This window comes from Dinoponera quadriceps, unplaced genomic scaffold (assembly GCF_001313825.1).
Source record: "Dinoponera quadriceps isolate SergipeBrazil2010 unplaced genomic scaffold, ASM131382v1 scaffold589, whole genome shotgun sequence".
Classification (NCBI taxonomy): domain Eukaryota; kingdom Metazoa; phylum Arthropoda; class Insecta; order Hymenoptera; family Formicidae; genus Dinoponera; species Dinoponera quadriceps.
Window position 1 is genome coordinate 770,894 of NW_014554985.1, and position 23,968 is coordinate 794,861.

The window sequence follows — 23,968 nt, forward strand, 5'->3', positions numbered from 1 at the left end:
GCTAACAATCTCCGGAACATAATATGCAGTTTGCAATTGACTTCCGCTGAAGTTCCCGACACTTCCGTTCTCGTCTCGGAAGTACAAATTCGATAGGGTTCGTGATATGTGCGATCGCATCATCAAAATTGAGAGAGAAATGGCTCCTGCCCACAGGACGCAGCAACGCTTGCCGCGCGGCGGAAGTTCGCGCGGTAGCCAATAAGCTTCTAGTTCTTGCCGAAAAACGGTATGTTGATTGACTACCGCATGAATTTCCGCCGTGCGATGAGCATTGCCGCGTCCTGTGGGCAGAAACCAAAACCTGATCCAGCGGATTTAACGCGTGTAGGAACGGAGAAAGAAAGGATGCACGCACATGTATCCCAAAATCCGAGGAAGAGAGTCTCGATAGATGGCGCTGCGCGACTCCGATCCGCCACGTGCGCTCTAGTGGACGTATAGTCTCGGTCCGCCGTCGAGTTCACAAGCCATTTTGTGCATCGTTGCGAGCAGCTGTGCGAGGAATATTACTTGTCGTTTCGCCGCAAAATGTCAACGTTCGCGTGTCCGTGATCGACGTACGTGCGTTGAGGTGCCACCGTGGGCACACACCGGCGCGTCACGAGCGGACGCGGACGACGGACGCTCGGCGTGATTCGCGGAGCGGGGTCGCGCATCGTGGAATTCTAGACGAGAGACAAAGAACATCCGCGGCACCTTTTATTAACCTTGACCCGTTCGTCACAACAGTGAGTATCGTCCTCGGGAACGAAGTTAAAAATAGTCCCGTTGCGCCGAAAAGTCGCCGATGTTGTTATATGTCGCACCGCCGCGTTGACTAATGCGCGACATATATGACGCCTGTACGCGTATATAAGCGCCCACGGAGAAAGGTATGCTAAAAAGTGTAGTTCGGGGGGAGAATGTCTGGTGCAACCGTGGTGGTGGCAGTTGTAGCAGTCGTCGTCGTTGCGCTTCTCGTTTCAGCATTTCATCGGAATACACGGGCGTTTTTCGCGTTCGCGCGGAGACGTCGAATCGAAGCGGGTATCTGCGCGACGGGACTCGAGAGCGTGCGTACTTGGTTTAAATCCGCTTGGAAGCGTGAACTCACGCAACGATGAATTGCTGTTTTCAGATTGCGAACCACCGATAATGAAGATATCACGTGCGCAATAAGAACTTTGAAGAGAGAGAGGGAGAGAGAGAGAGAGTAATTATTGGAATAATTACTTGATTAATTGCTTATATTACAATATAAGAGAACCTATGGTAGATCTTAATGATATTTTTCGGTCAAACGTTGGATGAATCGGCTATCTAAGAAGATTATTAAAATGCGAATTTATCTGCCAATAGTATATCATATCTTCGATCACTTTGATAGTGCATATTCTATTGGTTAGTATTCACATGACATCACTGTCTCTCACTTATCCTCGTGTCCATGAATTCCATGGTATCTTTCAACTTGTATCCGTTGTTTCAGTACATATTGTTTGGGTTATTTAAGCAAGATGAGTAACGAGAACGTGGAAAGTCGGCTGCTGCCTCAGGTGGCGGCTGAGGATTCCCCTGTATTCCCCGACACAGGCTTGTCATGCATAGACGTGTGGATGGAGAAGATGAACAAGGGAGTGTTGACCAGCCTGAACTTCCGGGAATTTTGGCGAGTGTGGGTGCCCAAGATCTACAGTCCGGAGCGCAACGGCAATTGCCTGGCGTGGAACATCGACGAGGCAAAGGCGCAGAAGATACTGTTCAGCCCTCTGGAGAGATTCATCTGCAACGGCGACCCGCAGACGGTCCTGAAGGAGCTCACCAAGATGGACAATCCGCCGTCGATGTGCGGCCGCGTGTTCAAGATGGGCGAGCCAACCTACAGCTGTCGGCAGTGCGGTGTGGACTCCACTTGTGTTTTGTGCGTCGGCTGCTTCCAGCAGTCCGCTCACCGGGATCACAAGTACAAGATGGGCACGTCCGGCGGGGGTGGTTGCTGCGACTGCGGCGACACCGAAGCCTGGAAGAAGGACCCGTTCTGCGAGATACACATGGCCGGTACCCAGTCGAAGGAGTCGCGCGGCAACAAGCTACCCGGCGACATCGCCGAACGAGCGGTGGTAGCGTTCGAGGCCGTGCTGGAGTACTGCTACGAGCTGCTGACTCTCAAGTACACGGTGGCGCTGCCGGCGAATTTGTGCGTCAAGGACTCGTGCTTCGACCTAGCCGCGGAGAAACTGGACGATTTCGACAGTTACTGTACGGTGCTTTTTAACGACGAGACTCACACTTTCGATCAAGTGATCACCACCCTGGTGCGCGTCCTCAAGTGCTTGCAGCGGGACGCGGTGGAATACGTGAACAACGTGGACAGGGAGGGCAGGGCCGTGGTGAGGTGCTCGGTGTTCCGGCATTGCAACGAACTGAGGTCGGACATCGAGAGGTTCACCTCGCGCCACAGCAACCGGCCGCTCAAGGTACTGGTCCTGCACACTCACGTGGTCGCCCATCAGATGTTCTCCATGAAACTGCTCAATTGGCTGCAACAGTTCATAAGCCAGTGCGAGGGCTTTCGCGTGCTGTTCAGCAACATCGCTTTAAACACCAAGCTACCCGACACCTCGATCGTCGAGGGCATCCTCACGAGAGATTCGCAGCTGTGGAAGACCGCGAGGACCTCGTGGCATCGGCTGCTTATCACCGGAATGCTCATGGAGTACGAGAGCAAGAAGTCGCTCGCCGTGGTGTTCACTTACAACTACGGTTCGGTGATGAAGGACTTCATCCGGGACGACCACGACCACTCCTTCTCCATCGTCTCGCTCTCCGTGCAGCTGTTCACAGTGCCAACTTTAGCCCATCATCTAATCGCCCATCACGACGTACTGTTCATCCTGCTGAACACGCTCATCTCTGAGAGCGCCCGGCGGTGCAACGCGGCCGGAAAGCTGGAGTTCGAGAGGAACACGCCGAACACCTCCTTCAAGAGGGCTCTCTTCATATTCTACGATCTTCGCTACTTGCTGAGCGCCAAGCCGGACGAGTGGACCGACGAGCTGAGACGGGGCTACCTGCAGGGAGTCTCGTTGCTGTTCACGCTCTTCTGCAGCATGCAGTGCATGGACGCTGTGTTGCGGCAGGTCGGCCAGCACATGGAATACGAGCCCGAGTGGGAGTCGGCGATCACCCTGCACTTCAAGCTGGCGCCGGTCATCACTCTGGCCCTGGAGTGGTGTGGCTCGGACAAGGTCGTGCTGATCAAGTCCTTCATAATGGTGCTGAGGAAGCTGCACGAGCAACTGGGCAATGAACCGGCGCCGAGCCAAGTGCGAGAACTGGCGGATCATAGCGCGACCTGCCTGCAGTACGACGTGTCGTCCCAGCCGGTCTCCATACACCTGCCGCTCTCGCGATTCCTCGCCGGCCTCTTCCTGCATCTGGAGAAGTACAACCTGCACTTCCAGTCGCCGGAATTCATCAATCAGACGAGACCGACGCCGGAGCAGATCATCGAGCCCGTACTGACCGCGCAGGTCATGATATCGCAGGTTTATTCGGGCATGTGGCGTCGCAACGGCTACTCCTTGCTAAATCAACTGTTCTTCTACCACAGCGTGAAATGCCGCCACGAGATGCTGGACCGCGACATCGTTCTGCTTCAAGTCGGCGCATCCTTGATCGAGAGTAACGAATTCCTTATTCACGTTCTGAACAAGTTCAACCTGCTCAACTGGGCGCACCCGGACTTCGAGGTGAACGCCCTGAAGAACCCGGAAGAGGATAGCATAAGGCAGACGATCAGCCTAGTGGAGGAGTTCCTCGGCCTGCTCATCACGATCATAGGCGAGAGATACGTGCCCGGTGTCGGTCAGGTAACTGCGGACGACCGTTTCAAGAAGGAGATCATACAGCAGCTGTGCATCAAGCCGCAGCCGCATTCGGAGCTTATCAAGCAACTAGTGGACGATTCGCAGCATCTGGAGCCCGACATGGAGACGGTGATATGCGAGGTGGCCGACTTCAAGAAACCGGCGCGGTTGTCCGCGCGGAAAGGTGTGTACGAACTGAAGCCACATCTCTACTCGGAGTACAACATATTCTTTTACCACTACACCAAGGAGGAATTGAGCATATCCGAGGAGGCTCAGCGGAAACGCAGGAAGGCCCTGGGCGAGCTGGAGTGCTGCCCGCCGCCGAAACTGCCCCGACTGACGGAGACGTTCAGCCTGGTGGCGAATTTGCTGCAGTGCGACGTGATGCTGCACATCATGCGGACCGTGTTGGAGCGAGCGCAGAATTTCACCGCCAGGAGCTTCTCCGAGTCGCAGGTGCACAAGATACTGCATCTCATCGGTTACGCGTTGCAGGAGCAAGAGTCCGGCCACTACCCGTTCCTCGCGTTCCCCGAGAGAGCGGCCAAGTGGAACATCTACAAGCTGCTGGAGGACCTGTCCAGCAACCAGCGCATCGAGGCGCACAAGGACCTGCTGACGTGGGTTCTGGCCAAGTATCGCGAGGTCGCCAGTTACGTCGCAATGGACGTGACGCCGGCCCCTCCGCAGGACGAGCAGCAGTCCGCCGACATGGCCGAGGCCAACAAGATGGACAAGGAGTGGCGCACGAAGATGGCAGCGCAGAAACGCGCCAAGGTGATGGCGCAGATGGCCGCGATGCAGAAGCACTTCATGAAGAAGAACGCGACGTTGTTCGAGGAGGCGAGCTTGGAGGCGAACAAGAGCGGCGAGCGTGGCTCCGTGATGGACCTGACCGAGCCCTCGCAGGAAGAGGCGCCGGTCGCCGTCGGCCTCGGCCAGACCAGCAGGATGCCCGAACAGATGACCTACACTTGCATCCTCTGCCAAGAGGACCAGGTGGTGACGGCCGCCGGGCCGGCGATGGTGCTGGCTACTTTCGTGCAACAGTCCACCGTGCTGTGCCAGTGCAGGCCCGACAACGACGAGACCAATCCCCTGTATCTGTCGGCCAAGCTCGGCGCGTCGCCGTACACGAGCACGTGCGGCCACGTGATGCACGGACGTTGCTGGCAGGACTATTTCGATAACGTCCTCGCGAAGGAGAACCGTCGTCCCTACCGTATGCGACAGCCGGCAAGTTTCGACGCCGAGAACCACGAGTACCTTTGCCCGCTGTGCGAGTGCCTGAGCAACACCGTTCTGCTGCTGGTGCCGCCCCTGGGGATGCTACAGCCGACCCCCGAGAAACAGCCGGACGTCAGCTTCGAGCAGTGGCTGGACGTGATGTGGCTCGCGCTCGAGTGCAAGCCGAACCGCAAGTTCGGCAAGAAAACCATGGAGGTGGAGGACGAGGAGATGCTGGACGAGGACGCGACGATCGTGCCTCCCATGAGCGTACTGCGACGGGAGCTGGGAGACGCGGTGGCGGACGCCTTCGAGTCCGCGTATTCGCAGTCCGGGCCGCGTCTCGCGGACGGTATGGAGAGTATGATACAAGTGTTCGCCGCGTTGTTCACCCAGGTGACGTACCTGAAGGGCTCCAGCCCGATCGACGACGAACAAGTGCCGCTGTGGGCGTGGAAGTCTACGGCCTACACGATCCATGCGATCGAGTTCCTGCTGCGCGACATGGAGAAACCGCTGCTCGGCGCCCTGTCCTCCCGGCAGCGGGACAGCCTGCAGAATCTCGCGAGGATGTCGGCCCTGTTGGCCGCGTCGTTCGCCAATCACTCGCATCTCTGGGCGGACCGAGAGATGCTGGTGAGCCAGGCGATCACGCTGCTGACTCTGCTGCTGGAGAACCAGGGGCCCTGCATCTTCGACTGGGACCCGTTCGGCGTGCTGGTGCCGTTGATCAACCTGTTGCCGAGCCTCTTTTACACGAAACCCAACGACACGTCGCCGCCCATCATCACGGGCGGCGTTTTCGAGTCGCACGCGCTCAGGCTCGTCTTCATCTGCCACATCGTGAAGATCCTGTTTACCATCGACCTGGGCCCGCTCGAGAGCAGCATGGACGTGGACAGTCGCGAGGCGGACGGCGCCGCGGCCGAGAACGCCGCCGACTCGGACCTCGTGCTGATGCAGATACTCGGCACGCAGATCAACGATCAGAACGTCGCGAACGAGCTGTGGCGCCGGGTGGAGACCGGCTGCCGGCCGTTCCTGCGATGCTGCGCCCTCTACTTCCACTACGTGACCGACGTGCCGGCTCCGGAAGCCCTGATGCAGGCGCACGGTGACACGTACGAGAACATCTGCGTGTACCTCGGTCTACCCACCACCTGTCGCGCCTTGATCAACGCTCATCTGAACGTGGTGCTGAAATTGACGCACGTATGGAAGAGCCATCCCACCGTCTGGCAGCACCTATTGGGCGTGAAGAAGGTGCCGGTCGTCAAGGACCCGCTCAGGGTGAACAAACTGATCGACCTGCCGGAGGACTACAGCGATCTCATCAACTCGATATCCACCTTCACCTGCCCGAACAGCGACCAGGAGGACTCCCGCAACCCCACCCTGTGCCTCGTGTGTGGTGAGATGCTGTGCTCGCAGAGTTACTGCTGCCAGACCGAGATGAACAAGATGTCGGTGGGCGCGTGCACCTACCACACGACCAAATGCGGCACCGGGGTCGGCATGTTCCTGCGGGTGCGCGAGTGCGACGTGCTGTTCTTGCGCAGCCCGACCCGCGGCAGCCACATGTGCCCGCCGTACCTCGACGAGTACGGGGAGACGGACCAGGGCCTGCGCCGCGGCAACCCGCTGCACCTCAGCCACGAGAAGTACCAGCGGCTCAACTACATCTGGCTGGGCCACGAATTGCACGAGTCCATCGCGAGGGCCATCGAATCCTCGAGCAGCATGGTGCCGACCCAGTGGCAGCACATGTAACCTTGTAATTCCAACGGGAACAGCGCGATCCCCACGCTGTCTAATACCTTTGGAAGAATGAGAGAAAGAGGGAGAAAAAGAACACACGAAAAAAAGAAAGAAAAACGAAAGCGGAAGTGAAGTCGAGTAATTCTTTTAACGCTTAGCGTAAACGAGAATGTAGCAGCAGCAGCAGCCTAGGTATCGTGATATCGTTGATTGTCCGTTCGAGTCGCTGCAGTGACAAAATTAATTTATTGCGAGAGAGAGAGAGAGAGAGAGAGAGAGAAGCGCGCTCTCCCTCGCGGACGTGAATTTGTATATTTAGAACCGACGAGAGATTGAATATTGTTTCTCTCCCAGCGTTGCAACGTCGTTTTTAGATTGTTTTCAGAGTTTACGAAACCCCTTCTCTCCCTGTGTCTTGAATTGTATGTTAAAATACATATTTGTTTATACGCGTATATATTAACAAATTGTTGTCTCGAAAGAAGCTTTGTGTTGCTTGTACTAGAACTAACCAATAACGACATTACTTCTTTTATCTGACCGTCGATCTCGCAGTCGTGTTTCCCTTCCGTTCCGTGACCTCGGAGGATTTTTTTACGGCGTAAATTCAAGCGAATGTTTCACACCGGTAGTCTGTACGAGACCTGCGTTTCCGAAACACTAGACTCCTCTGGAAGGCCTGGAGCAACAAGCGACACATTCACTCGTACGACAAAATACATATACACACATCGCCGTGTCTACCTTCGAGTTAATTTATTCGCTACCTTCTGTGTAGAATAACGCACGTGGCCACATTGATTCGCAGGCCGATTCGCTCGAACGCGAATGGCGGTGCCGCGTGTCGCCGAACCGGACGCCAATCCACTGTGATGCACTTTTGTAAAGCGCCGATCGCGAATTGCTCTAAGTCGACCAGAGAGAGAGAGAGAAAGAGAGAGAGAGAGAGCACATCCTTCACTTCTCCATCCTCGTCCACACCTCGTCCGAAGAGAGTTCACTAGTTAGGGACTAGTCATGTCCCGTTCGCGATTATTCCTGCCATCGTTTGATATTTTTTAGGAGGCTCGATATTTTATGCGTCAAAAAAAACTGTAGCCTGGTCGGGCCCGCCGCGAGCTTTCGCGATTCGCTGAGCTTCCTGAGGTTTCGGGCGCCGAGGAGAACGCGCGGTGACGGGAACGCTTCGGCGAACGCGTGTAGATAGAATGTAAAAGAAATTTCGCGGGAGGAGTTGATCTGGAGGAGTAATTTTTAAAATTTCAATGGTGAAGAAATAAATTCTGTGACGTAACGCCTCTCTGTTTCTTATCGTCGGTCTTCTAGCTGCTAGTCGCGGACAATGATCGCGTCGGATCCGCGACGCTACAGTATTTAGCTTTGTCACTTCGCGACGCTGATATCCGAACCGCTTCGGTGTCGCATTTAACGCTGCGCATGCAGCCACCGTGTGATTCGAGCCGCTGCCTTTGTCCGTCACGCTATCGCTCTGTCATGAGTACAATAATTAGCGCCGGGGTTCCCAGGTATTCAAATGTCCGAAATCGATCCCCCATCCGGAAACTCGAAACCGAAACCGCGCTATTCGGATCATCCGAGTTATTCGGATCCAGGTGCGGACCAGAATCGAGATCCGAATCGAGAATCGGATTCAGATTCAATTAAGTCAGCTTAACCCTTTCAGCGCCACATATCTATAACACCTTTTTTATCTTCCTTTTTTAATTATATAATATAGTATTTGTCAATACTATTGAGTCTTTTTTTCTTATTTTCGAATATGCAATTGTTCAGTTTTCACTCTTCAATGGTTATTCCTTCAATATTGTTAATATATTTGTTGTTATAAACAAATTAATACAAAATTAATACAAATATGCTATTTTCTTGCATTGAATTTATTTTCCAGACATATAATTATTTGAATACATCATTTTGTTATAAATAATACAGATACTCTAAGGAATGAAATACGGATTTTTGCAGATTTTTTTACAGGTTCAATTTTCAAGCATTTTGTCCGCCAAGTTGGATTCACCGTTTTGATTATTTTATGACGTTATTTTTGTACATTATTAATTTGTACCTTTTGAAACTTTTATATTAAGTTTGAAGGCGTTCAAGCAAATAGATTCAATTTTCGAAAATTCCGTCGCCATATCGGACCATTTTGAATTTTTAGGAATCCGACAGTGGTTTTGAATTCAGCGACCTCACAAACCTATAATATCATGCATGATGTGAAGATCCGCCCGCTCCTCGCTGAATTGCGTGCGACTGAAAGGGTTGAGTCCTTGAATTGCTGCAAAAAAATATATCAGGAAATCCAAATCTCCAAACAAGACAACGAACTTGAAGAGTTACACTTATTCGTTATCCGAGTGGCCGGATATCTGGTTAGTGTTAGGTCTGAGACTGCGAATTTTGGAGCTCTTATTTAGCGCATACCGATTGTACGGGTTGGCAAAATTGACCGAGGGACTCTACTGCTCTGCTCATTTGTGTGTGCGAAAACGGAGCCGCCGTGATAAGAGGACGACGAAGACCCGCAGGCGTATGTTTACCTCGCTGACGGTCTTCACTTTTTCACCAATGTCGTCGTCGTCGTCGAGGATATCCTCGCGGAATAAATCTCGCAGAATTATATGTCGAGTCGATAGACTATCGTCGGGGCGCGCGTTCGGAAGACTGCAATGTAACGAGAGACGTAGATTACTACGTTGATCGGACATGGATTGTTTAAATAAAATTACAACGCGTATGCCTTGTCGTCCAGTTTTTAGCAATAAGCACGAGATTGTGCTCGCTGTAAATTATAGATCGCTTGTAAGAGAACGCGATGATCAATCGGCGTTTGAAGGTGACTTGTGAAATACGGAGGGACATTATACGAGGTTGCATATCGTATTTGTTACGAATGATTGCTGGCGGGACGGGAAATCACGGCGACGTCGAAGGTGACGGGAAGATGATCGAATTATGATCGGGAAGTGAGTTCCTCGGGATCATTTTCTCGTCATTTCGACACCATTGCAAGATTTTCCGTTTAGTCCGGCACATAGCATTATACATATACATACGACTAATATTTCTTGTACATTGACTCAGATACGCCGTACACTTTAATTGATACCGCTAAGAGAGATAACGAAAGGGAGATTTTCAGCAAAGCAGTACGAATTATTTGCACGACGGAATCGCGACGGAGATCGTGAAAGATATCGCGACAGATAGGCGTACACACACACACTCACATTCTATTATAGTAAGTATCCTTTCGAGTTTCATTGAGAAGATCGTTTGTACTCTCGCTGAAAGTTCTGATACATCGCTAGATAATTCTTAATTAGAGATAAAACTTTTCCTCGTACGCGATTTCATCCTCTTAGAGGATATAAATTTAAATAGTATTTATAATATATTACGGCTGCGCGCGCAAGTTTCGTGGCATCACCCAGGCGGAACAAAAAATCACAATAACGTCAAAATGACAGTAAAGTGACTTCCAAATGTCACTTTTTGATTATGGCAGAAAATGGATAAAATAATGACTTTGGAAGTTACAGGTTTAATTTTTTCCAAATAAACACTGTTCGTTATATTTAAGTTGCACACGTTAGTAGCTACAAAATTGTTCGTACAAACAATATTTTATTTATTATAATTACAGTTTTGCTTGTGTTTTATATGGCTAATTAAAATTACAAATTAAAATTTATTATAATTTTAAATGCAACTAAAACTTTTTTGCAATAGCAATTTATTTGTAAGGAATAGTTGCGTATTTTTAAGCTGCGTTCCGATATTTATTGCCATTACTAAAAACCGATGGTATATGTAACATGAACTATAGATTTTAAGTATCGGCAGTAAATATCGGAACGCAGCCTTAAAAAAAATATAAACAGTTGAATATGGGGAATTTAAGGGCGTTCTAAAATGCCATAAATGAGGAACTCATTGACAAGTCAATACAGTCATCAAAAAGTCAAATTACTGTTCTGTTTAAGACGTTAAATGATATCATTTTGATTTTCTACATATAGTTGTCTATAAATTATATAATATATAATATAATTGTTCTATAAATAATTGTCATCTTGATGTCAGTTTGACTTTTACATGACTTTTTGTTCTGCTTAGGTGCACATTCGTTTCTCGACCGTTTGTTTTTCTTCGAACGTTACTCGCGTGGCAAAAGTGTAGAACGTATGAGAGAGAGAGAGAGAGAAGAGGTTGGTTTATGCAAGTTCACGTTATTTTATATTTCTTAGACAATAAATCAATCTTGAAGAGGGTAAGATTAGACATCACAAGAGATTGTCTCCGAATATATAAAGAAGTTCACGTTAAAATCTTGTACGGGTCCCTTTGAACCAGCTTTTGATTGAGATTTTCTTTATACTTCCGCTAGTTAAATAATTGCATACTCTCGAAGCGTACAAAATATAAGATTTTAATAAACAACATTAAGATATTCTATCTATTCTCTCTGACTAATTTAGAATCAGTCGATCTCTTAGCGAAACTGTAACTCTACGATTTCATACCTTTACTCTTTCTCAAAAATTAAGCAAATTTGGAGAAACCAAGACACGAATTAAAAAAAAAAAAAAAGAATATGTTACACTCCCGAAGTTAAATATACAAAAATTGATGCATAAAAGCAAACCGTTTACATTTAATCGCTTGTAATCCAAAGCTTTCTTATATTTCAACCATGTTTTATATTGTCTGTAAGAAGAAATTCGAAATAATCGAAGCGCATTTATGAGAACAACATAGCATCTTTCGTTCTGAACGCACGATTGGTCGGTTTCTTCGAGTACACATTTATGCGGCGACGCAACTATCTGACCAGGCATCTCTAACCTATCACGCGTATGTTCGTTGGCGGAGACGTCCAGGTAAACGTGTTTGACGTTAAGTAACGTTCCAGCGTCTTCGTGATCGTTTGATTGAATGCTTCGTCCACGTGTCCGAGAGTGTTCAAAGCGGCGGAATATCACAGAAAACCGGGAAAATGTTTAAAAAGTACGTGCACTATCAGTTATCGGTATCCTAACCTCTGGATCAACGGAGAAATATGCGAGCAATTTAAAAATCCTGTGCTTTGATGACAAGTTCTCACTGTCCATTGCGTATTTCGAGAGCTCAGAAGTATTAATTTCGACATTAAACGTTGGGAAAAATTGCAGAATTTCTACTTCACTGTCACAGTGGTTAAATCGTACAAATGTGTTTCTTTTTCTCACCTGTAACTCACCACTTGTCGTTCCGTCAGATTCGACGAGAAGGACAATGTTTCTGGTGTTCAACAATTAAAGTCATCCGTGCAGAAGGGTATTCGCTCGAAACTTCTGGAGCTCTACCCTCATCTGGATAGTTATATAGATGTTATAATACCAAGGAAAGATTCCTTTCGCATTGTAAAATGGTAAGAGAATACTTTTATCTTTCACCTAAGATTTCTCTACAATTCAACTTTTATTTTCTCACTTCCCTATACATCAGCCACGACCACATAGAGATCATAGTGAATGCAGCGGGAGAATTGTTATTTTTTCGCCAACGTGAAGGACCTTGGATGCCAACTTTGAGATTACTGCACAAATGTGAGTTCTTTTCATTGATAAATCGGTGAGAGAAAAGAAATATACTATGTTTTTCCCTACATGATCTTCTATTTCTGCACATAAATCATAAATTTTCAGATCCATTTTTCCTGCCAATGCAGCAAGTCGACAAAGGTGCTATTAGATTCGTTCTTAGTGGTGCTAACATCATGTGTCCTGGTTTAACATCAAAGGGTGCGAAGATGATGACTGTGAATAAAGGAACTGTCGTCGTATCCTTCAAACGCAATACAAGTTCAGCAGATTGCGATATTTCTTCAATAGCTTTATTAGCTAAAAATGTTTATAATTTTAGCTAATAAATTCTTATAATTGTGTATCATAAATTAACAATTAGCTTGTGTTCCACTCGAAAATATGTCCTTAACTCAGGATACAGGCTGTTATGGCAGAGGGCAAGCAACACGCGTTAGCTGTCGGAGTCACCACGCTGTCGACGGAAGACATGTAAGTCTAAAGTGATCCTCTCGACATTCGTTCCGAGTCATTCTAATTGCCGGCGTCATTACGATTTTCAGTATCAAAGTGAATAAAGGAGTTGGCATCGAGAACTGCCACTACTTGAACGACGGCCTTTGGCAGATGAAGCCGATGAAGTAAGACTGATGGTACCGAAGGTAGGCCGAAGGTATAATCGGAGAATCGTATCGCATAATACGACGTTCTCTCATACACTATATCTCGCAACTACGAAGTAGAGCCAGCGCATGCTGCCGTCACCACGCAGAACGACACATCTTCGTGAATGTACAACACGGTGTTGCGGGCCATAATAAAACTAACGATTACCACTACATTTTTACCATATAATAATAAATCCAACTGGATACGTTAAGTTTTCCAATGCGGGATTCACATTACGCATTCGATATGGTGCGAATTCCCGCACAACCTAAAGAGACATACAGAATACAGTAGGCGCAAGCAAAAATCGCACATACATTGTGTCGACAAGGGCCTTAAGTCTATGATTTGTAAAATAAAAAGCAAGAAACCGAATATGCTTAGGCGGACCCCGACTTGGCATCCACCTGACCTTCCTGATTATCCGACGGGCCCGAGCGTTCGCCTTCGCAGTGTCCCGCGGGCGAAGAGTACGAGGAAGGGTTGTTCGAGTCGGGAGCGGGTGCGGATCCGGCGGTGTTCGAGCCGCTTACGTTGCTGTTAGCGTTGCCGCTGTCGGTGACTGAGGTGTGAGGCGACTGAGGATGGTAATGCGGACTGTGCGGGCTGTGCGGACCGTGGCCATGGGGCCGTCCCATCGGATGAGGCGAGTACTGCGAGTACGGCTGGGGATGGTAGTACGGATGAGGACTGTATTGCGGGTAGGCTTGGTGGTACGGTTGCTGCTGGGAGTAACTGTAAGAAGGATGCGGTGGCCTCGGTGCCAACGGAACGTTCTGCGGCTGTTGGCCGGGCGCGGACTGATACTGCTGGCCGTAACCCTGATTAGGCGGCATCATCTGCGGAGTGTGCGGGTTCGGCCCTTGCGACGACATCACCTGCGTGCCCTGGGTGCCTTGGGCGGCCTGGTGCGGCGGCATCGAGTGATTCGCCAGCATCCCTTGCTGGTGGGGATTATGCTGGATCGGCACCGTAGGTGGCGCCGACACCGGCGGCATATTCGGTGGGGTGGAGTTCGCGGTCGCGTTCGCGCTGGCGACTACCGCCGCGACCGTAGCCGCCACTCCGGCCGTCGTGGTCGGCTGTTGCGGCGGTAGCACCGTAGTTGGCTGCTGTGACTGCGGTTGTTGCTGTGGCTGCGACGGCGGTTGGTGCTGCTGTTGCGAGGGCGGCGGCTGATGCTGCTGAGGCGCCGGTGGCGGCGCTTGATGCTGCTGCTGAGGCGGAATCAGCTGATGCGTCTGTTGAGGAGGCGCCGGCTGATGTTGAGGCGGTGGCGGCTGGTGCGGCGGCGGCGGTTGGTGCTGCGGCGGCGGTTGGTGCTGCGGCGGCGGCTGATGCGGCTGGTGCTGCGGCAGTGGCTGGTGCTGCGGCAGTGGCTGGTGTTGCGGCAGTGGCTGATGCTGCGGCAGTTGGTGCTGCGGCGGTTGATGCTGCGGCGTCTGCGTTTGTTGCTGATGCGGATGTTGTTGAATAGGGTTGACCACGTTGTTGCAATACATCCCGGAATTGGGCGCGTGCGGCTGATTGACGTTCATCGTCGGTGCTTCCGGCTTGTTCTCGGTATACGGCGGCGACATTTTCTTGGTCATCTCGATGTTGGCTTTGTCGACACCGCCGCCGGCCTTCTTCTCCATCGTATCGTTGTCGGAAACCTGCGTGAGAAAACGCCGTGAATATTCGTTGCGGCATATGAGTGAGTTCAAGTCTCGAGTGAGAATCTTGTTTATCGTTACATCCGGCTGAGTCTCGTCGTTGAGTGACGCCGGGGTCGGAGTGGGAGTGGAATTCGGAGTGGATTCACTCGAAGCCGGCCCGTCCGAACGATTCTCTTCCGATCCTTTCTGCCTGTCCCGTCTGATAGCTTCGTACTGTCGTTCTACCATTTTGTTGAATGTTTCCTCGTCCACCGCCGGCTTACAGTGCTGGAAAAGACAATGACTGTGTTCTATGGTACTAATATTTATTTCTAAATCTTTTTGTAATATGATAAATAAATAAATAAGTAAATAAATATATATATATATATATGATGTTCAAAGAAATATCTTTTACAGACAGAGATCGTTTCACGGCGGAAACTCTTAAGCGATTGTACGAAAAGATTAAGAAAAAACCACTCACTTTTTTCAATTCCTCCTGGAATATTTCACTGGTTTCTATGAACTTACGTTTCTTCGCCTCAAACTTCTCCTCGATTTGTTGTAATTCAGCCTCAAGTTTTTTCTGAGATGTTCAAGATTATATTTTTGTTACGACGTATATCGTGGTAAAATATATGTTTAATAGTGTATTCATAATACCTGATGCATCGTCAATGATTGTACTTGACGACGTAGAACTTGCATTCTCTGGGTGGTAACAACCGAGCGAACATCGGGCACGACAGTGTCACTGAAAATCTCATTAATGAGACGATGGTTTCTCGTGTAACGCGAATATGCCACATGTTTCACAGAATAGCCGTCATCCTGATCTAGAAACGAGAAGAAGGTATTAGTAATAATTTATACACACGCGATAATGATTTTCTGTAATAATCATTATCGTTATCATTGATATACCGTCGTCATCTTCCGCTGGTAAAATATCGATCCTTCTATCTTGGGCTGATTGACTTTTACTACTGCCCGAGGAACGTTCGTGACTTTCTCGATCATCGTTGTTTTGTTGTGCTACACACAACACTGCATTAGATACAAGATATTGTGATGTTATTAAATAGTTTTACATCACATTTTCTTTATTATAAACTTTGAAACTACACTTGTTACACTTACTCGATTTCCCGCGGTTCTTAGCTGCGATATAAGCTAGATACGCGGGCGAATTGTGATAAGTCTTCAAGCTTTTCTCATATTCCACCTACATTATTAAGCAATTACACAAGCAACATGTGTAAGTGTATTGTTAAATTGTACAGTATCACAACATATGAAATATGAATTCTTGTATACCTTCTCAGCTTCATATTCCTCAATGAATTCTGTTTTATCTTCCTCTGGCAGATCTCTCCACATCTGCCCAATAATTTTGCCAATTTCCCAGAGTTTTAATTCTGGATTTTGCGCCTTTACTTGATCCCACACTTTCCTGCTGTATCTCATGTATGGCATAAGGGGTTTTTCTGGTGGCTTAGGTGGTTTTGGTGTACGCGAGTCAGCCTGAAAACATTGCACGAGTTATCAAATATTTAAAATAAAAACTTCCCTTAACTGAATTTAATCCATTAATATCTATAAGAATATAATATTCAGCAAAAAATAAGATACATACATTGGTATTTTTTCCAACTTTCTGAGGTGTGAATCCTGGATGACTATGTGGTGTTTGAATGAATGGACTTTGAGCATCTTTCTGAAATATAAGAAATATATGAAGATTAAATTATCTGATTATTCAACAACTAATATATTTTATCGTGATAACATATACTTGCACTAACTGTAAATACTTACACTATTTGTCGAGCTGCTTGTACTTCCACCAGATGCCCTTATTCGTTCTATAGTAAAATACAATAATACAGGTTAAGCACTTCAACTTTGATATTAAACAGTAAAAGTTAAATCAAGAAAATTAAGAAACTAATTGCACTCACGGTTAGAAGCAACAATGTTTGATGTAGCCATTGCAACTTGTTTATAGTTTGGTGGTAGCGCCATTTTGTATTAAAATGTCTCATAAACTTTCTTACTGAAAATAGATAAAAAATTAATAGTAATGCTAAGATATGACTTTTATCATAATCTATTCCTTATATTATCATCATTATGCTGAGACTTGACTACCATTTTCTCTTTTAGCTTCTGCAAAAGCTTTTAGAAAATATACAATGGTATTTTATGGATCAAATCTAACTAAGAATTCCCTCTCTGACTACTAAATTTCAGAACCATATCTACATTCAAACTTACTGTGAGAGAGACCAGCGGATGAGCGTTACGGTAAGTCTTCCTTATTAATTCATGGACATCTGTCTTTGTTGAGACACAATAACTCTTGCTCGTCTTGCTACCACCCTTCCTCCTCAATTGATTCGAATTATGATCTCAAAGGTAATTATGCAATTTGGAGTACTCTTGTTCTTTACTTTCCTTCAAAAGTGTTCTCCATATTACACGCAAGCGATCGTTCGATCCGCTTAAGAGATAGAAGTCATATACCACTCATTATAATTACGACATGCGTCGTGATTTCGGTCGTAACGCCGAAATAAAGCCGCGAATATTCTACAATAATCACTGTAATATTGCTATCAAACCGATAATTTGTGACAAAACGCACATACTTCGACACTTGCTCGGCAAATAGCGAGAATAATTATATTGTAAGTACTGAACTATGAGAGGAGGTGCTCGCGTCCATATTTGCTTGATGGGCCCAGTTTTCTGCGCATGTGTATTATGACCCACGCTGAGAATATATATGTATATGCACAGTAATGTGTGCAAATACAAGAGCCCTGTCCCGCATTTGCTTATTCCTTTGCAATCTTTTTTTCCTCTTCTTCCAAGGTTTGAGTACAGATATTATAAGACGGCGAAAATAAATAATAAATTAATATTATTTATTATTTCAATATGAGACGTAGAAAAATTTCTTAATAATTTTCGATAAGACCAATAACTTTATGTTACTGAAGGCAGGCCATTGCACATGCGCAAAAGCGACCAATAATAAGAGAGATTCAGTCGCAAAGAGCGGTTTCTTATCTCAAGCGCCATTGGTTAATGCTCCTTCGAGTGTGTGTGTCATAAAAATCCCGAGTTTTGATATGTCAGTGTATAAGTGATCGTGTATAATTAGTGGTTGTTATCCGGCATTTTTTTGTAGGTTTATGATTATGGTATATGTTTACATCTATTATTAGATATATTGTTATTATTATTAGATATAATTGTGTAATTTTTTCAAACAAATTAGAAATACCAAAAGGTTATTATTATTCGAATTGTTGTAGCATAATTATAAATTCCGGCTGCCTGGCTATTCTATAACATATCACATCTATTCCAAGAATGTCAAAAATATTTACAAGGTGGATAATAATTATTAGTTATGTACACAGGAATTATGTTCTAACTTGTTTTTTCGTTTTCGATAAAGTTCTAAATAGTCGAAGTTCTTTATGTCTGTGAAGAGTGTAAACCGTAATTTGGTAGATTAACTTTATTAATCGACACAGTGTCTCTTCGCAGTTTTACATAGGCAGTGACTCAAGTGGTTGCACGACTTGCTAAAAAAAACCTTTCGCTCCTTCTTTGTTTTACACAAACCTTTTCTCACAATATTACATATGTTCAAAAATGTACCGTTTTATATAATTATCTCTAATTGTATTATGAGCATTGATGACACATCGGTATGTAGTATAGGATGCATTGATTTAATTTGTGTATAATATGTCGTAAATCGGCTTCGGCAAATAATGATTGCACAATGCTTGTATTCTTTCACTACGCGACACGGGTGTATACCGCCGCATTGGGAAAGTCTTTACCACAGCATCTGTGAGAGTCCTCGTAACGGCGGTTAAATCTGCCTCAGGACCCTGGGTGTACTTCTCCAAGGCCAACATTTCCGCTTGAAACAATTCCTGGCCGTATTCCTTGCGAGTTTGAGGATCCAATTGCGTCCACATGTCTCTAGCTTGTTCCAACAATGCTGTGTTATCCTTCAGCCATGCGTTACCAGATATGTATTCTCCAGTCTCGACGATCACAACGTCCACGCCCCATCTTCGCATCTCCAGTCTTAGGCATGATCCCCAGGCCTCCACGGCAGCCTAAGATATTTATATAATCATCTATTGATCTACTCAAGCTTTATTAATACTTCCAGTTCCACGATTACACAAATAGACAAGCGACTGTAACGACGCTGTATGACGTTGTAACCAAAGAGAAAGTTTACCTTAAGCGCACAATAAATGCCTCGAACGGGACTCGGTATCCGTGCCAAGAGACTACTGATTAGAACGACTCGACCCTTTGACCTCCTGACCAAGGGCAGAAATACCTGTTTTGCAGAAAAAGAGAAGGAAGAGAGCGAATTATGTCACAAGTTCCATTCGCCTCTTGCCATTTGCAATGCTCAGAGTACCTGAGTTAAGCGTGCCAGGCCGATGAAGTTGATGTCTATGCTTCGCTTGAGAACAGACGGGGGAACCCACTCGCATTCTCCGAGAGTTACCCAAGCAGCAGCATGCACCAGTGCCCACAGTCCTGAAATAACGCATCCACACGGATGGAATGATCCGTTATGCAAAAGACTGATAACTTTAAGGGGCTTTAAGAGATATACCAGGAGCTCCGTCGGGCAAGTTCTCGTTGACGTAGAGAAAGGTAGAGTGTATATCACGTTCGCTGGTGACGTCCAACTGCAGCACGTGCAATCTTCCTGAAGCATCATCTTTCAGTTTCTGCATGATTTCCTCGTTCTCGCCTTTATTAGCAAATCCAGCAAATACAGTGAAGCCCTGAAATAGAGACAGACTGTAGACGTTTGCTCGAAGTCGTCAAATTGGCCAACTATACTTCACACATGTATTACCAAGTCGTCCAGCTGTTTAGCCAGAGCATATCCAACTCGTGAATCGCAACCTGTGATTAGTATTGCCTTCCCCGCTGCAGTAACCTGTTGCATTGAGTAGATTGTTACACGTATTTAAAGAACCAACGCTTATGAATTTGTAAAATCCGTAATCCGTTGGTAGAGGTTCATAATGCTTTGAAGGCACCTGTCATTGATCGAACGATAAAAGTCTCAAAGCGTCTTATAAAAAACCATAAAACACAGGAAATACGGTGCATGCACCGATGACGGGTGCATTATGTCGGTATAATGCAAAAAAAAGGTCAAAGGTTTGGATCAGTCCTAGTGTAAAATTCTGTATCCGCTCTTCCACAAAGGGCCTTTGAACTTTCAAATACTTGTAAGTGCTTGACATTATAGGGGATATGAAAGGTTGACGGGGGCGCATAATTTTGTCACCATAAAAGCACGATTTCAGTTTACCAAGGGTCAAAGTGAACAACACGAATCTTTTGTGTTGTCCTAAATTTTTTTTTTTATACGCTTACCACAAAGGAGATAAGTAGAGCGGATAATTGGAGTGTGTAATTTAGCGTGTAATTGGACGTAATCACGATTAGAATGTCGTTGCATGAAGAATGGATATGTATCGGCATTATTTCTCGCAGAAGGACGCGTGTGTAATGTACGCAAGTATCTCACCTTCAGATTGTGATAGAATAATGTGGATCCCACTGATATGACCAAAAGTAGTATGAAAAGCACGAAACTAGATGTTTGTGAGATCCCGAAGGTGTTGAGTATAGTCGCCAGGATGACCGCAACTGCGTGTGAAAATGCTATGGGTAGGAGACACCTCTCCGCTAGCTCCCATGTTTGACTGTCGTCGGGCTCTTTATTTCCACTCGGTGACGGCATTCTTGCACCAGATTCTAATCGAAATCCTCGTCAAATATGATTAACTCCATTCGAGTGGATTCCGTGGCTCACCTAGGAGCCCTAACTGGGCTATGTCCGAGCTAACTTTAAACTTAAAACAGTGTCTAGTCTCATTGATCTAAATTTAACCACAGTGCTGTCTCTTAAGTTCAAAGATCCTAGTAAACTTTGGTATTCACATAGGGAGATCTATATAATTTCTTAAATAATTATTATTGTACTCAATTTTTCGGTATAAAGTTCATTAAGTTGCATATAAAAATATATATTGTAATATTACGAAAAAAGTTAGAATTTGTGAACTCCTGAGCAACCAACCATTTGACTATTTTATACAAGAAACGGTAACAGAGAAATTTTACACGTTCATTTCCTCCGATGTAATTATTCATCACTGAAAGCATAAGTAAAAAGATATCACGGATCAATTTTTTATTAAAATTACTCTAACATAGCGCGACATGACAAGAGGTCCTCGAAAACCTCTTGGTCTGGCGCATTATCTGAATTATATATACGTTGCAGAAACATTTTCATCTTCAAACGTGTTCTTCAAGTTCAGAGAAAACAGATCGATCGGCCGGTACCGCGAATTATTTCATCAATTGTGCACGCCCGTACATCCGGAGGTCGCATTGTCCCGCCCCGCATCGGCGGCGCGGCCACGGTGTATTTTTGTAAATTTCTCGTCTGGCGCTGATAAAAAAATGAGCGCGGCCAGAGGGAGTGGGGTAGGTTATTGATTTCTCTGTAGGGATGCGGCGGTGGGTCGGGGATCGGTAGATGGATAGGTAGGTGGGTGGGGTGCGCTGTGTGTCGGCGGGGTGTCTCTCGCGTATATACCTGCGGGAGAGTCTACAGGGGGTATAAATAGAAGGGGTAGTTGCACCGTTGACCCAGTGTTGGGTTGACACACGGTCAGTTCAGTCACTCAAGGCATTCACTCTCTCTTTCTCTCTCGCGCCGCACAGCCGCTGCCGCCACCGCCTCTCTCGTTGATTTCTCTTCTTTTTCTCTTTCTCTCTTTCTCTCTCTCTCTCTCTCTCTCTCTCATTCACTGTGCGTGCGAATTGTCGAGCGTGTGTGCACACGTCCTCGCGAGTCTCTTGCTCCTCGAGTCCCCGTTAGTCTTACCAGGTCGCTCCGATGCAATCCTGAGCACTGCCCTTTTCATACCCGCGTTCACTCGAGCGGCACGATTTCTCATCCGAAGGTGTCGGACAGCGGCGCACCTCGCCTCCTCCTGGTGTATCGTCGAGGGGATTCTTTTTACGAATAATAAGGAGACAAAGAAGAATAAGCACAACCGTGTTCAGTGTTACGTCTTGCGCAAGGGCGTATTCCTCCAGCTCCGCCTCGCCTCTGTCATCGGCGCGGATCATTCGAAACTTCGGTCACACCGTCGTAACGATTCAAGTGCAACGAGAATCTCAGGCCTTAGCAGCAGTCAGTTTTTCTCAAGAAAGTGAATTCTCCTCCAACTTAAACGTTTGCGCTTACCCATTGGACGTCGATCCCCGCAGCATCGCAACGCGATAAGCCGGACCTCGAGCTGATTATCAGCAAAATTAAGGGTCTTCCTCTCATTCGTCGCTCGACATAAAGATGTCAGACGCGCAGGGGATCACGCAGGGAATGGGCAACCCTTACAAGATAGTCGACCACACCAGGGAGCGAAGGAAGGGCATCACTGCTTCGTCGCTCAAGGAGCTGACCAACATCGCGCGTAGCCGCCTAGCATTGCCCGTGGACGCGGACCTGACAATCGTACTCGAACAGGATGGTAAGCGTCTTTCTTCTACAATATATACGCAACAGACTTATGTCAATCTATTGTGACAATTTTGGTAATGTTGATATGTTAAAATTTTTAATATTAGTATATTAAATTTCAATATATTAAAATATTAAATATTAACAAATTAAATGACACGTTAAAATGTTAAATATTAACATATTATAACGTTGAATATTAACATGTTAAATGTTGTGACAAACGTTTGTCACAACATTTACAATACTTTCAAAATCTGATTGAGTTGAAATGAAATTCTCTAATCATTGGATAAATATGATTGTTTTCAGGAACAGAAGTAGATGATGAAGAGTATTTCGCTACGCTGGAAAGAAATACAAGCTTGATGGTACTGCACGGCGACCAGAAGTGGCTCGCGGCGGGAAGCAGCAAGGCGACGTCTCGCTACATCGTCGTGGACGACGTGGACAACGTGGAGGGTAGTTCAAGGATCGATAAGATCCGACGACAACGAACGCCCATCGAACCCTTGGTGTCGTCGCTGCATGGCGATCCATCGCATATCTCGCTGCTCGGAGGCAACGACTTGGAATTGCTCAGCGATATGGACCCGGATAGTTTAGCCGACATAGTGCCTGACAGGTAGGTCCCCTGCAATTGTGTATTAAGATGATTATCTCAGGAGGCGGATATCGTTAATTCTTTCTACCTTGCGATATTACAGACTCTTCCTCGAGCAGCTGAAGGAAGCATCAGGTAGATTCCTGGCGGAGAAGCGACAAGCGCAAGAGTCCATGGCTCTTCTTCAGATGTATGCAAGTGGTGGTGAGATGGAGCGAGCGTAGGCCATGTGGGGGGTGGGCGCCCTCACATTGGCCAACATGTATAGAGTGCGACGTCGCATATTCTACAAAGGTCGACAGCTGCAACAAACTCTGATCCTATTCTGGAATTGAGCCCATCTGATCTTAATTTACACAATAATAGAGTTAAAACTCTTACCGAGAACACGAGCATTAGTTGCGAAAAAAACGACAATGCACACACGTATCAGTGATGAAGATCTCGTATTTTCTCTCGCGCAGAAACACGATACGACGAGCACACAGTGATAGAAATGTTGTACAGAGACATGAAAGGTGAGGATAGAGTACGTTCACACACCCGGCAGCTTTAGTACTGTAATAATATATAGTTTCGTCTTATACATATATACATAGAGGAAAAGTAGTAGTTCTAAGTTTTTTGTAGAATTTTTTTAATCTATATACACTATATTCAGTGGCACAACTATGCTTTGGCAATACTTTACATCTTTAGTGAGCGTATGGAATTGCTTTGATACAACGTAAGTACTTGCTACATACCGACAAGATTATATACACACGATTTAGCTACTAACTTGTCTGAATATACCCAAGGAAGCTACATAAATAGCGGTCTCAAAGTGGATATTCCGTCGCGATATTGCCATATCAAGTATTAGCGAAACGTGTTTTGTTTATGGGATTTTTGTACTTAGATACGTCATACCGAGATTTAGTTCAACGAAGATCGATGGAATATTTAAGACTGAATTTATAGGGAAAATAAAAACCATCCCCATTAAAATCATCAACTCATTGTACACTAACGTT

The 23,968-nt window shown here is 46.4% G+C and overlaps 5 protein-coding genes across 12 annotated transcripts; 3 read left to right on the forward strand and 2 right to left on the reverse strand.

The window, feature by feature from the left end:
* Positions 1-249: 249 nt before the first annotated feature.
* Positions 250-11,505, forward strand: LOC106742744 (E3 ubiquitin-protein ligase UBR2). 5 transcript variants are annotated; one of them, XM_014615970.1, is made up of 4 exons: positions 779-875; positions 970-1,055; positions 1,121-1,195; positions 1,496-11,505. In XM_014615970.1, exons 1-4 carry the CDS (start codon positions 837-839, stop codon positions 6,849-6,851), a joined length of 5,556 nt encoding a protein of 1,851 aa, XP_014471456.1. In that variant the 5' UTR covers positions 779-836; the 3' UTR covers positions 6,852-11,505. The 5 variants fall into 5 exon arrangements, with proteins under 5 accessions (XP_014471457.1, XP_014471459.1, XP_014471458.1 ...); XM_014615971.1 differs by lacking the exons at positions 779-875; positions 970-1,055 and adding an exon at positions 250-731 and having other exon boundaries at positions 1,121-1,383; positions 1,472-11,505; XM_014615973.1 differs by lacking the exons at positions 779-875; positions 970-1,055 and adding an exon at positions 250-731.
* Positions 11,506-11,583: 78 nt separating this feature from the next.
* LOC106742747 (malignant T-cell-amplified sequence 1 homolog) lies at positions 11,584-13,474 on the forward strand. The gene is made up of 6 exons (XM_014615978.1): positions 11,584-11,873; positions 12,124-12,276; positions 12,354-12,454; positions 12,554-12,687; positions 12,855-12,922; positions 12,994-13,474. The coding sequence occupies exons 1-6, from the start codon at positions 11,863-11,865 to the stop codon at positions 13,073-13,075; spliced, it is 549 nt and encodes a 182-aa protein (XP_014471464.1). The 5' UTR covers positions 11,584-11,862; the 3' UTR covers positions 13,076-13,474.
* On the reverse strand, positions 13,468-17,483 carry LOC106742745 (bromodomain-containing protein 4-like). Of its 2 annotated transcripts, none has more exons than XM_014615976.1 (11): positions 17,017-17,483; positions 16,701-16,795; positions 16,558-16,604; positions 16,376-16,456; positions 16,057-16,263; positions 15,880-15,964; positions 15,664-15,774; positions 15,403-15,575; positions 15,224-15,325; positions 14,836-15,024; positions 13,468-14,754 (listed from the first exon to the last, which is right to left on the reverse strand). In XM_014615976.1, exons 2-11 carry the CDS (start codon positions 16,762-16,764, stop codon positions 13,480-13,482), a joined length of 2,334 nt encoding a protein of 777 aa, XP_014471462.1. In that variant the 5' UTR covers positions 16,765-16,795; positions 17,017-17,483; the 3' UTR covers positions 13,468-13,479. The 2 variants fall into 2 exon arrangements, with proteins under 2 accessions (XP_014471462.1, XP_014471461.1); XM_014615975.1 differs by having other exon boundaries at positions 15,664-15,786.
* A 415-nt stretch (positions 17,484-17,898) lies between these two features.
* Positions 17,899-23,899, forward strand: LOC106742760 (DNA fragmentation factor subunit alpha-like). 3 transcript variants are annotated; one of them, XM_014616003.1, is made up of 4 exons: positions 17,899-17,931; positions 21,789-22,358; positions 22,661-22,973; positions 23,056-23,899. In XM_014616003.1, exons 2-4 carry the CDS (start codon positions 22,181-22,183, stop codon positions 23,174-23,176), a joined length of 612 nt encoding a protein of 203 aa, XP_014471489.1. In that variant the 5' UTR covers positions 17,899-17,931; positions 21,789-22,180; the 3' UTR covers positions 23,177-23,899. The 3 variants fall into 3 exon arrangements, with proteins under 3 accessions (XP_014471489.1, XP_014471488.1, XP_014471487.1); XM_014616002.1 differs by having other exon boundaries at positions 17,925-17,948; XM_014616001.1 differs by lacking the exon at positions 17,899-17,931 and having other exon boundaries at positions 20,832-22,358.
* LOC106742759 (D-beta-hydroxybutyrate dehydrogenase, mitochondrial) lies at positions 18,097-20,658 on the reverse strand. Its single transcript, XM_014616000.1, has 6 exons — positions 20,339-20,658; positions 19,655-19,738; positions 19,406-19,580; positions 19,205-19,326; positions 19,016-19,120; positions 18,097-18,887 (listed from the first exon to the last, which is right to left on the reverse strand). Exons 1-6 carry the CDS (start codon positions 20,552-20,554, stop codon positions 18,489-18,491), a joined length of 1,101 nt encoding a protein of 366 aa, XP_014471486.1. The 5' UTR covers positions 20,555-20,658; the 3' UTR covers positions 18,097-18,488.
* Positions 23,900-23,968: the final 69 nt, after the last annotated feature.

Bases quoted from the DNA above. Each gene is read 5' to 3' on its own strand.
- LOC106742744 (XM_014615970.1), top strand. From the start codon at position 837: ATGACGCCTGTACGCGTATATAAGCGCCCACGGAGAAAG. The intron at 876-969 runs GTATGCTAAAAA...TTCTCGTTTCAG, and splicing joins ATAAGCGCCCACGGAGAAAG to CATTTCATCGGAATACACGG. The intron at 1,056-1,120 runs GTGCGTACTTGG...TGCTGTTTTCAG, and splicing joins GCGCGACGGGACTCGAGAGC to ATTGCGAACCACCGATAATG.
- LOC106742747 (XM_014615978.1), top strand. The intron at 12,688-12,854 runs GTATCCTTCAAA...CTCAGGATACAG, and splicing joins TGAATAAAGGAACTGTCGTC to GCTGTTATGGCAGAGGGCAA. The intron at 12,923-12,993 runs GTAAGTCTAAAG...TACGATTTTCAG, and splicing joins ACGCTGTCGACGGAAGACAT to TATCAAAGTGAATAAAGGAG.
- LOC106742745 (XM_014615975.1), bottom strand. From the start codon at position 16,764: ATGGCGCTACCACCAAACTATAAACAAGTTGCAATGGCTACATCAAAC. The intron at 16,457-16,557 runs GTAAGTATTTAC...CTTATATTTCAG, and splicing joins CAAGCAGCTCGACAAATAGT to AAAGATGCTCAAAGTCCATT. The intron at 15,576-15,663 runs GTATATCAATGA...TCTCGTTTCTAG, and splicing joins ACCAGCGGAAGATGACGACG to ATCAGGATGACGGCTATTCT.
- LOC106742759 (XM_014616000.1), bottom strand. From the start codon at position 20,554: ATGCCGTCACCGAGTGGAAATAAAGAGCCCGACGACAGTCAAACATGG. The intron at 19,581-19,654 runs GTAATACATGTG...TCTCTATTTCAG, and splicing joins CTAAACAGCTGGACGACTTG to GGCTTCACTGTATTTGCTGG. The intron at 19,327-19,405 runs GTATATCTCTTA...GCGTTATTTCAG, and splicing joins CTTGCCCGACGGAGCTCCTG to GACTGTGGGCACTGGTGCAT.
- LOC106742760 (XM_014616003.1), top strand. From the start codon at position 22,181: ATGTCAGACGCGCAGGGGATCACGCAGGGAATGGGCAACCCTTACAAG. The intron at 22,359-22,660 runs GTAAGCGTCTTT...GATTGTTTTCAG, and splicing joins AATCGTACTCGAACAGGATG to GAACAGAAGTAGATGATGAA. The intron at 22,974-23,055 runs GTAGGTCCCCTG...GCGATATTACAG, and splicing joins GCCGACATAGTGCCTGACAG to ACTCTTCCTCGAGCAGCTGA.